We start from the raw sequence: 11,229 nt of genomic DNA, 5'->3' as shown, positions 1-11,229 counted from the left end.
GTTTCCATAATTAAGAGAAGTCTGGAAGATGTAATTCTGTAGCAAACATGGCAATGTCACCATGCTTCTTTATGACACATGGAAGAAGGTACATATTTACATTAAAAGGCAAAGTTAGTTAATGAATGTTTAAAAGAAAAAACAACAAAGTATAATCTGGTCAGCATATTGTTAAGTCTTCTATATAATAAGCATACCCTCCACCTCTATTTTGCGTAATTTGTGCCATTTCACCACAGATACGTCCAAAGATTCCAGTTTTAACAAGATCAGTAGCCTCATGCTTCGGACTCTCTTTTCTTCTTCCCATCTTCTCCCAAATCACTGTCTTCTGACTGGCTACTGCTAAGGACTACAAATTGTCCCTCTCCACTGCTCTGAATGGGTCTACTGGAAGCAGCTATCAATCGGCTCTGCTCTTCCAAGTCCTAATATGGGAGGCAGGGAGGAAGGAAGAGAAGGGAGGAAAATATTCACTTCAGAACTTTCCACAGTGAAAACGAATTCCAGTGCCCCTCTGCAAAGGTGGAAATTATCTTATTTAGAGCTATGCACTGGCAACTTGATTAGTAAATGCTTTGTAGAGAGGAAGTTAAAAGATTCTATAGGAAACCAAGAAAAAACGGTTACTCACCTTCTCGTAACTGTTGTTCTTCGAGATCATAGAATATCAAGGTTGGAAGGGACCTCAGGAGGTCATCTAGTCCAACCCCCTGCTCAAAGCAGGACCAATTCCCAGACAGATTTTTGCCCCAGATCCCTAAGTGGCCCCCTCAAGGATTGAACTCACAACCCTGGGTTTAGCAGGCAAATGCTCAAACCACTGAGCTATTGTTCATGTCCATTCCAAGCAGGTGTGTGCGCGCCGCGTGCACGCCAGCCGGAAGATTTTACTATAGCAGCGTCCGTAGGGTCGACTTCAGCGCCCCCTGGAGTGGCGCCTTCATGGCGCTGTATATAGGGGCCAACCGACCCCCTCAGTTCCTTCTTGCCGACACTCCGACAGAGGGGCAGGAGGGCGGGTATTGGAATGGACATGAACAACACATCTCGAAGAACAACAGTTACAAGAAGGTGAGTAACTGTTTTTTCTTCTTCGAGTGATTGTTCATGTCCATTCCAAGCAGGTGACTCACAAGCCCGAATCTAGGCGGTAGGGTCGGAGGTCACTGCAGACTGGAGTACTGTGCGGCCAAAGGCAGCAGCATCTCTGGCCTGGTGCGTGATGGCGTAGTGCGCTGTAAAGGTGTGGATTGAGGACCAGGTGGCCGCTCTACAAATTTCCTGTGTTGGGACCTGGGCCAGGAACGCAGTGGAAGAGGCCTGCGCTCTTGTGGAGTGGGCCATGATAGGCGGGGCTGGTATATTGGCCCGACTGTAGCACTCCCGGATGCAGGTTCTGATCCAAGCCGAAATTCGCTGTGATGAGACCGGGAGCCCTTTCATCCTGTCGGCCACGGCGACAAAAAGTTGGGTTGATTTCCTGAAGGATCTTGTCCTTTCGATATAGAACGCGAGAGCCCTGCGAACGTCCAGGGAATGCAGCCTACGCTCCTTCACAGAGGAGTGCGGTTTCGGATAAAACACCGGGAGAAAAATGTCTTGACCCATGTGAAATGGGGAAACCACTTTAGGGAGGAACGCTGGGTGCGGCCTGAGTTGGACCTTGTCCTCGTGGAAGACGGTGTATGGAGGTTCAGATGTTAGAGCTCTGAGTTCCGACACTCTCCGGGCTGATGTGATAGCCACCAAGAACGTGACCTTATATGGAAGATATAACAGCGAACACGAAGCCAGCGGCTCGAAGGGGGGGCCTGTGAGGACGGACAGGACTAAATTGAGGTCCCAAGCAGGGATGGGTTGACGAATGTGCGGGAACAACCTGTCAAGGCCCTTGAGGAAGCGACCAACGAGTGGGTTTGCAAACACTGAGGTATCCCCCGCTCCAGGGTGGAACGCCGAGATGGCAGCAAGGTGTACTCGAACCGAAGAGAGAGTCAGTCCCAGGTGTCTGAGATATAGTAAATAGTCCAGGATAAGAGGGATCGGGGCGAGCAAAGGAGCATGACCCCGTTGTGTGGCCCAAAACGAGAAGCGCTTCCACTTGGCCAAGTACGTGGTCCTTGTTGAAGGCTTCCTGCTGCCAAGAAGGACCTGCCTGACCTGATGAGAGCATTGCATCTCCACAGGGTTTAGCCATGGAACATCCAGGCTGTAAGGTGGAGTGACTCCAGGTTCGGGTGAAGGAGGCGACCGCGATCCTGTGTGATCAAGTCCGGTAGTAGGGGCAACCTGAGGGGCACCCGCATAGACATGTGCAGGAGAGACGTGAACCAGTGCTGGCGCGGCCACGCAGGCGCTATCAGGATGAGCCGAGCGTGATCGCTGCGGACCTTGAGGATTACTCTGTGAAACATGGGAATCGGGGGAAAGGCGTAAAATAGCCCGTGTGCCCAAGAGAGGAGAAAGGCATCTGTTAGAGACCCCGGACTGCATCCCATGAGGGAGCAGAATTGACGACACTTCCTGTTCTCGCTGGAGGCAAACAGGTCCACCTGGGGATGACCCCCAGAGCCGGAAAATTGAGAGTACTATATCCCAGCGGATAGACCACTCGTGACCCTAGAACGAGCGGCTGAGGGCGTCCGCAAGCCCGTTGTGCGTCCCCGGGAGGTAGGATGCTGTCAGGTTCTTTACGCAAAAGTCCCATAATGTGAGGGCCTCCCGGCACAGGGGAGAGGAGCGAGCACCACCCTGTTTGTTGATATAGAACATCGTTGGAGTGTTGTCCGTGAGGACCGAAACGCACCTGCCTGCCAGCTGGGATTTGAAGGCTATGCATGCGAGGCGCACCGCTCGTAATTCCCTGACATTGATGTGCAACGAAAGATCCTCTCGTGACCAAAGGCCTTGGGTTCTGAGGCCGCCCAGATGTGCACCCCATCCCCGATCCGATGCGTCCGTTACCAGGGATAGGGAGGGCTCGGGGTCGAGGAAAGGCCCTCCCGCGGGTCGAGCCACCATTGAAGGGAGTCCAACACCGGCCGAGGTAATGTCACCACTAATTCTAGGGAGTCCCTGACTGGCCGATAAACCCCTGCCAACCAGGACTGGAGTGGGCGCAGTCTGAGTCTGGCGTGTCTCACCACGTAGGTACATGCCGCCATGTGCCCTAGTAATTTGAGGCAGTTTCTTGCTGTGGTGGTTGGGTAACGTTGGAGGCAGAGGATAATGTTGGACATAGTCCGGAATCTGGCCTCTGGGAGATATGCCCTGGCGTGTGTCGAGTCCACAACTGCCCCTATGAATTCGATTTTTTGGGTTGGAGATAGTGTGGACTTGGCCTCGCTGAGTAAGAGGCCGAGCTCGAGGAAGGTCTGCCTGGTAAAGACCACCTGAGCCTCCACCTGCGCCTTGGTCCTGCCCTGGATGAGCCAATCGTCCAGGTAGGGAAACACCTGAATCCCCAGCCTGCTCAGGAAGGCTGCCACGACTGCCATGCACTTCGTGAAGACCCTTGGGGCTGCTGACAGACCAAAGGGCAGAACCGTAAATTGTAGATGAGCATTGCCCACGAGAAACCTGAGGTAACGCCTGTGCTGAGGGATTATCACAATGTGAAAGTATGAGTCCTTTAAGTCGAGGGCGGCATACCAGTCTCCTGGATCCAGGGAAGGAATGATGGAGGACAGGGAGACCATGCGGAACTTGAGCTTCTTTACAAACTTGTTGAGACGCCGCAAGTCCAGAATAGGTCTGAGGCCCCCTTTCGCTTTCGGTATTAGGAAATAGCGAGAGTAGAAGCCCCTGCCCCGTAGCTCCTGAGGAACCTCCTCTACTGCCCCTGATGCGAGGAGGGACTGAACTTCTTGAAGGAGAAGTTGCTCGTCAGAGGGGTCCCTGAAGAGGGACGGGGAGGGGGCTGGTGGGGCGGGAGGGAGGAGAACTGGATAGAATATCCCCTCTCTACCGTGCGAAGCACCCAAGCGTCCGATGTGATCTGGGCCCACGCACGATAGAAGGGGACAGACGTGACGAGAAGGTAAGGTTGGACGGATCCAGGGTTCTGACTGGGAGGTCGTCCTTGACCAAGCCATCAAAATGGTGGTCTAGGCCCCTGTATAGGTCTTGGTTGGGCAGATGACTGGCCGAAGGGCTGCTGTTGTTGCCTCCTCCTGCCCGTCCTTGGCCTTCTGCGCAAGGCATCCCCTCGATTTTGAGGCTGGTACGGCCGTGGGGCCTGTGGTGGCCTGAACTGCCTACGCTGGGTGACCGGGGTGTGTAGGCCTAATGAATGGAGGGTGGTCCGTGAATCCTTTAGGCTATGAAGCCTCTTATCAGAGGCCTTGTTTGGTTGGTTGTTTGAAGGACCGTGTGCTGTGGCTGGCAGTTGGAAGCTGTGAGCTTCAAAGGAAGGTTTGAAAGCTAGAAGCCTCTGGTAAGTGGCTGAGCCTTAATCAGTGGGCGGGGCATTCATACAGGCCAGGGCTTTATAAAGCAGCGCACAAGCGACCAGGGAGCTTTTGCGAACAGGGGCTGCTAACAGGGAGTTTCGCAAGGGAGTTGGGAAGGGGAGTGGGAAGGGGCGAGGGTCCCTTGCCGGTTCTGTTTTCCCTTTATTCCCCTTAAAACCTACAACTTCTTGCTTAAACAACCCTTTCAGCGGACAGGGGGCTGCAGACGGGAGTTTGACAGAGGGAGGCTTACGATGGTTAGGAAGACCCGCAACACCTGTGCCAGCACTGCTTCTGTCTCCTCCACCTGTGCCTGTAGCCAGACAGAGCACCTGAGCATGGATGCTTCTACCCAGATCCTGGTGTGGTTTTGCAGAGACTGTAACTTGCAATTTCCACTTACTGATATCCAGGCTGGGGGGACCATCCAATGTGAAAGGTGCCTGCTGGTGGAATCTCTCAGGCAGCAGGTGGGAGAGCTACAGGAGGAGGTGGCTAGGTTGAGGAGCATCCGAATCCACGAGCAATTCCTGGACAGTGTCCATGTGGAGACAGCTGAGGTAGCTGTCCCAGTACACAGGACTGCTGATACACCACTGGTGGAGGAGGAGATGGCTCAGGGTGGACACTGGCAGCTGGTTACTTCTGGCAGCAGGCAGTGCTCCACCCCTGCTCCGAACCCTCCCGCCATGGTAATAGGTAACCGTTATGCTCTTCTTGATACAGGAAAGAAGGCATCACTCCTTACAGTAAAGGAGGAGAAGCCTCGTACCCCTAAGGCTGGGAGGTCTGCTGCCACCACTGCGAATAGGAAACGTAGGGTAGTGGTGGTTGGAGACTCTCTGCTGAGGGGGACGGAGGCGCCCATCTGTTGCCCGGACATTTCATCTCGGGAGGTATGCTGCCTGCCGGGAGCCCGTATCCGAGATGTTACGGAGGCATTGTCGAGGATTATCCAGCCCTCTGACTACTACCCCATGCTACTCATCCATGTGGGCACAAATGATACTGCGCGGTGTGACACTGAGCGGATCAAGAGTGACTACAGGGCTCTGGGAGTACGGGTGAAGGAGTTTGGAGCGCAGGTGGTATTCTCTTCGATTCTTCCTGTCAAAGGTAGGGGCCCGGGCAGAGACAGATGCATCATGGAGGTGAATGCCTGGCTGCGAAGATGGTGTCGCCAGGAGGGCTTTGGCTTCCTAGACCACGGGATGCTATTTGAGGAAGGACTGCTAGGCAGAGATGGCGTTCACCTTTCGAGGAGGGGAAAGACCCTATTTGGACACAGACTGGCTAACCTAGTGAGGAGGGCTTTAAACTAGGTTCGACGGGGACAGGTGAGCAAAGTCCGCAGGTAAGTGGGGAACATGGAGACCTGGGAGATGGGTCGGAAACGAGAGGGAGTGTGGGCTATATTGGCAGAGAGAAAGGAGGGTCAGGACAAAACTGGGAGGAAAGATCAAACCAGTATCTTAGATGCCTATATACAAATGCGAGAAGTATGGGTAATAAGCAGGAAGAACTGGAAGTGCTAATAAATAAATACAACTATGACATTGTTGGCATCACTGAAACTTGGTGGGATAATACACATGATTGGAATGTTGGTGTGGATGGATACAGCTTGCTCAGGAAGGATAGACGGGGGAAAAGGGAGGAGGTGTTGCCTTATATATTAAAAATGTACACACTTGGACTGAGGTAGAGATGGACATAGGAGATGGAAGTGTTGAGAGTCTCTGGGTTAGGCTAAAAGGGGTAAAAAACAAGGGTGATGTCATGCTAGGAGTCTACTACAGGCCACCTAACCAGGTGGAAGAGGTGGATGAGGCTTTTTTTAAACAACTAACAAAATCATCCAAAGCCCAAGATTTGGTGGTGATGGGGGACTTCAACTATCCGGATATATGTTGGGAAAATAACACAGCGGGGCACAGACTATCCAACAAATTCTTGGACTGCATTGCAGACAACTTTTTATTTCAGAAGGTTGAAAAAGCTACTAGGGGGGAAGCTGTTCTAGACTTGATTTTAACAAATAGGGAGGAACTCGTTGAGAATTTGAAAGTAGAAGGCAGCTTGGGTGAAAGTGATCATGAAATCATAGAGTTTGCAATTCTAAGGAAGGGTAGAAGGGAGAACAGCAAAAGAGAGACAATGGATTTCAGGAAGGCAGATTTTGGTAAGCTCAGAGAGCTGATAGGTAAGGTCCCATGGGAATCAAGACTGAGGGGAAAAACAACTGAGGAGAGTTGGCAGTTTTTCAAAGGGACACTATTAAGGGCCCAAAAGCAAGCTATTCCGCTGGTTAGGAAGGATAGAAAATGTGGCAAAAGATCACCTTGGCTTAACCACGAGATCTTGCATGATCTAAAAAATAAAAAGGAGTCATATAAAAAATGGAAACTAGGACAGATTACAAAGGATGAATATAGGCAAACAACACAGGAATGCAAGGGCAAGTTTAGAAAGGCAAAGGCACAAAATGAGCTCAAACTAGCTACGGGAATAAAGGGAAACAAGAAGACTTTTTATCAATACATTAGAAGCAAGAGGAAGACCAAAGACAGGGTAGGCCCACTGCTTAGTGAAGAGGGAGAAACAGTAACAGGAAACTTGGAAATGGCAGAGATGCTTAATGACTTCTTTGTTTCGGTCTTCACCGAGAAGTCTGAAGGAATGCCTAACATAGTGAATGCTAATGGGAAGGGGGTAGGTTTAGCAGATAAAATAAAAAAAGAACAAGTTAAAAATCACTTAGAAAAGTTAGATGCCTGCAAGTCACCAGGGCCTGATGAAATGCATCCTAGAATACTCAAGGAGCTAATAGAGGAGGTATCTGAGCCTCTAGCTATTATCTTTGGAAAATCATGGGAGACGGGAGAGATTCCAGAAGACTGGAAAAGGGCAAATATAGTGCCCATCTATAAAAAGGGAAATAAAAACAACCCAGGAAACTACAGACCAGTTAGTTTAACTTCTGTGCCAGGGAAGATAATGGAGCAAGTAATTAAGGCAATCATCTGCAAACACTTGGAAGGTGGTAAGGTGATAGGGAACAGCCAGCATGGATTTGTAAAGAACAAATCATGTCAAACCAATCTGATAGCTTTCTTCGATAGGATAACGAGTCTTGTGGATAAGGGAGAAGCTGTGGATGTGGTATACCTAGACTTTAGTAAGGCATTTGATACGGTCTCGCATGATATTCTTATCGATAAACTAGGCAAATACAATTTAGATGGGGCTACTATAAGGTGGGTGCATAACTGGCTGGATAACCGTACTCAGAGAGTTGTTATTAATGGTTCCCAATCCTCCAGGAAAGGCATAACGAGTGGGGTTCCGCAGGGGTCTGTTTTGGGACCGGCTCTGTTCAATATCTTCATTAACGACTTAGATATTGGCATAGAAAGTACGCTTATTAAGTTTGTGGATGATACCAAACTGGGAGGGATTGCAACTGCTTTGGAGGACAGGGTCATAATTCAAAATGATCTGGACAAATTGGAGAAATGGTCTGAGTTAAACAGGATGAAGTTTAACAAAGACAAATGCAAAGTGCTCCACTTAGGCAGAAAAAATCAGTTTCACACATACAGAATGGGAAGAGACTGTCTAGGAAGGAGTACGGCAGAAAGGGATCTAGGGGTTATAGTGGACCACAAGCTAAATATGAGTCAACAGTGTGATGCTGTTGCAAAAAAAGCAAACATGATTCTGGGATGTATTAACAGGTGTGTTGTGAGCAAGACACGAGAAGTCATTCTTCCGCTCTACTCTGCTCTGGTTAGGCCTCAGCTGGAGTATTGTGTCCAGTTCTGGGCACCGCATTTCAAGAAAGATGTGGAGAAATTGGAAAGGGTCCAGAGAAGAGCAACAAGAATGATTAAAGGTCTTGAGAACACGACCTATGAAGGAAGGCTGAAAGAATTGGGTTTGTTCAGTTTGGAAAAGAGAAGACAGAGGGGACATGATAGCAGTTTTCAGGTATCTAAAAGGGTGTCATAAGGAGGAGGGAGAAAACTTGTTCACCTTAGCCTCTAAGGATAGAACAAGAAGCAATGGGCTTAAACTGCAGCAAGGGAGGTCTAGGTTGGACATTAGGAAAAAGTTCCTAACTGTCAGGGTGGTTAAACACTGGAATAAATTGCCTAGGGAGGTTGTGGAATCTCCATCTCTGGAGATATTTAAGAGTAGGTTAGATAAATGTCTATCAGGGATGGTCTAGACAGTATTTGGTCCTGCCATGCGGGCAGGGGACTGGACTCTATGACCTCTCGAGGTCCCTTCCAGTCCTAGAATCTATGAATCAGTCTTCTCCGAGAAGAGCGTGGGCCCTTCGAAGGAAAGGTCTTGGATCGTTTGTTGGACCTCATGAGGGAGGCCGGAAACTTGAAGCCAGGCTCCGCGCCTCATGACCAGACCAGTCACCAATGTGCGTGAGGCTGAATCAGCCGCGTCCAAGGCCGCCTGGAGGGAAGCCCGGGTAATCAATCTCCCCTCTTCAACCAGGGCTGAAAACTCGGTTCGCGACTCCTGTGGAAGGAGGTCCGCGAACCTAGACAAAGCCGAGCACGTGTTATGTCCATACCGGCTCACTATGGCTTGCTGATTGGCAATGCGCAACTGCAGGCCCCCCGTTGAATATACCTTGCGCCCGAACAAGTCCAACTTTTTGGCCTCTCTATTTTTGGGGGTAGCTCCCTGAAACTCTTGGCGTTCCCTCTGGTTGGCCGCATCTACCACTAGGGAGTCCGGGGGAGGGTGTGTATAAAGATGTTCATAGCCCTTGGATGGAACAAAATATCGCCTCTCAGTCCTTTTAGCCGTAGGGGCCAATGAGGCTGGAGTTTGCCACAAGGTGCGGGTTGTGTCCGTAATGGTCTTTATGAGAGGTAGGTTTACCCTGGATGGGCCCGACGGGGTCAGGATGTCCACCACCGGATCTGTATCCACCTCGATCTCCTCAGTTTGGATCGAGAGGCTTTGGGCTGCTCGAGTAAGCAGCTGTTGGAGGACTCTATTGTCCTCTAGGGCCGGTGCCGCTGAAGTTCCCGCTACTGCCTCATCCGGAGATGAGGAGGAAGAGATCCCCTGAAGAGGGCCTTCATCTACCCCCTCTCCCGCTACGAGGGCCTGTGGCACACGGTACTCAGGCTGCGCGGCCGGTGCGGGCTCAGGATGCGGCACCGCGGCCGGTACCGGGGTCGACACCGAGCGACGAGGCGTGCTGGACGGTGCCTGCGGCGTTGGAAGCAAGGTCCCCATCGGTGCCGTTGTTTGGCTGGGCGGTGCCATGTCCCTTTGTGGCACACTCCTGTCAGACGGCGGTGCCGGTGGTGGTGGCATTAGCGGCGGGGCCGCCGACATCGAAGAGACAGATGCGGCTCGTGAGTGGGGTCCATACGCCTGACCCACTGACTGGTGGTAGGCCCACGGCGTCCAGAACGGCCACTGGGGGGGGGGGGGGCGGTTGCCACTGCTGCGGGTACGGTTGGGTACTCGTACGCGAGGACGATCGCCTACTCCTCGATCTGTTAGAGCGGTACGAGTCCACCTCCGAGTCCGAAGTCTCTGAGTAGGAGGACATAGGAGGCGCGGTACCCACTGTCGCCGGAGAGGGTGCTGTCTGCACCGGTGCCGCTAGAGTGGCGCGGCGCGGGGAGAGCATTGCCGGTTTGCCCCTAGATTGATAATGGGGTCGAGCGGTAGCCGGAGGTTCTCTGCACCGGTGCGGCGACACTGGCACCGGGAGGCTCAAGAGGTCTGAGGCGGCCTCGAACGCCTCCGGCGTCGATGGGAGGCGCACTTCCTCCATCATATCCGGGGATCTAGGCCTGTCCGGACTTAACCGTATCCTCTCCGGGGCGGGAGTCAACGGGATGGCTGAATGGGTCTGCGGCGCGGACTGTCCTGTAGCACTCGTGGACGGCGCCGGCCCCTTAGAGTCCCAGTGGGGGGAGTGTTCCCTCACAGGTCTCTTCTTTTTAACCGGCACTGGCGATGGGGAACGATGTCTCATCGAGGCTGGTTTCTTGTGTGCCGACTCTCTCCGGTGCCGGGGTTTGGGGGCCTTGGCCTCACGACTTATTGCCGGTGCCGGGGCACTGCGCACCGAGGATGAAGTGCTGGGTGCCGGCTCGGTAGGCCCGGGATCTGATTGCGGCCGCAGGGCCGCCTCCATTAGGAGGACTTTAAGTCTCTGCTCTCTATCTTTGAGAGTCCTGGGGCGAAAAGCCCTGCAGATACTCCACCTATCTCTTTGGTGGCTCTTCCCTAGGCACCTTAAGCACGAAGAGTGCAGGTCACTCTTCGGCATGAATTTCCCGCAGTCCCAGCAGAGTTTGAACCCTGGGGACCCGGGCATGCCCCAGCGGGGCGATGAAAACTTGGGGAAAACCCCCCAACTACTATCTATCTAAGTTAACAGTAAACAACAAACTAACTAACTATTTACAACAACGACGGAACACTGCCACGATTGCTGAAGAGCAAGCGAAGTTCCAGCTAGCCGTCACCAGCGGTAAGAAGGAACTGAGGGGGTGGAGGGTCGGCTGGCCCCTATATACAGCGCCATGAAGGCGCCACTCCAGGGGGTGCCGAAGCCAACCCTACGGACGCTGCTATAGTAAAATCTTCCGGCTGGCGTACACGCGGTGTGCACACACCTGCTTGGAAAGGACATGAACAATCACTCGAAGAAGAACAAATAATTTCAGTGACCAGCGTAGACGGATTTCAAGCAGAAAGGAAATCTTGATTTAAATAATCA

The 11,229-nt window shown here is 52.1% G+C and overlaps 1 protein-coding gene across 1 annotated transcript in view; it reads right to left on the bottom strand.

The window, feature by feature from the left end:
* Positions 1–256: 256 nt before the first annotated feature.
* The window catches only part of APPL1 (adaptor protein, phosphotyrosine interacting with PH domain and leucine zipper 1), a 52,916-nt gene continuing 41,943 nt past the window's right edge, over positions 257–11,229 (bottom strand). The window contains exon 22 of the mRNA XM_065407495.1: positions 257–428. Coding sequence (XP_065263567.1) covers positions 279–428 — 150 coding nt within the window. The 3' untranslated portion in view covers positions 257–278. The remainder of the gene's footprint in view (positions 429–11,229) is intronic.

The sequence above is a fragment of the Emys orbicularis genome, chromosome 7 (genome assembly GCF_028017835.1).
Source record: "Emys orbicularis isolate rEmyOrb1 chromosome 7, rEmyOrb1.hap1, whole genome shotgun sequence".
Taxonomy (NCBI): Eukaryota; Metazoa; Chordata; order Testudines; family Emydidae; genus Emys; species Emys orbicularis.
The sequence above is the reverse complement of the archived record's forward strand: the minus strand, read 5'-3'. Positions and strand labels throughout refer to the sequence as shown.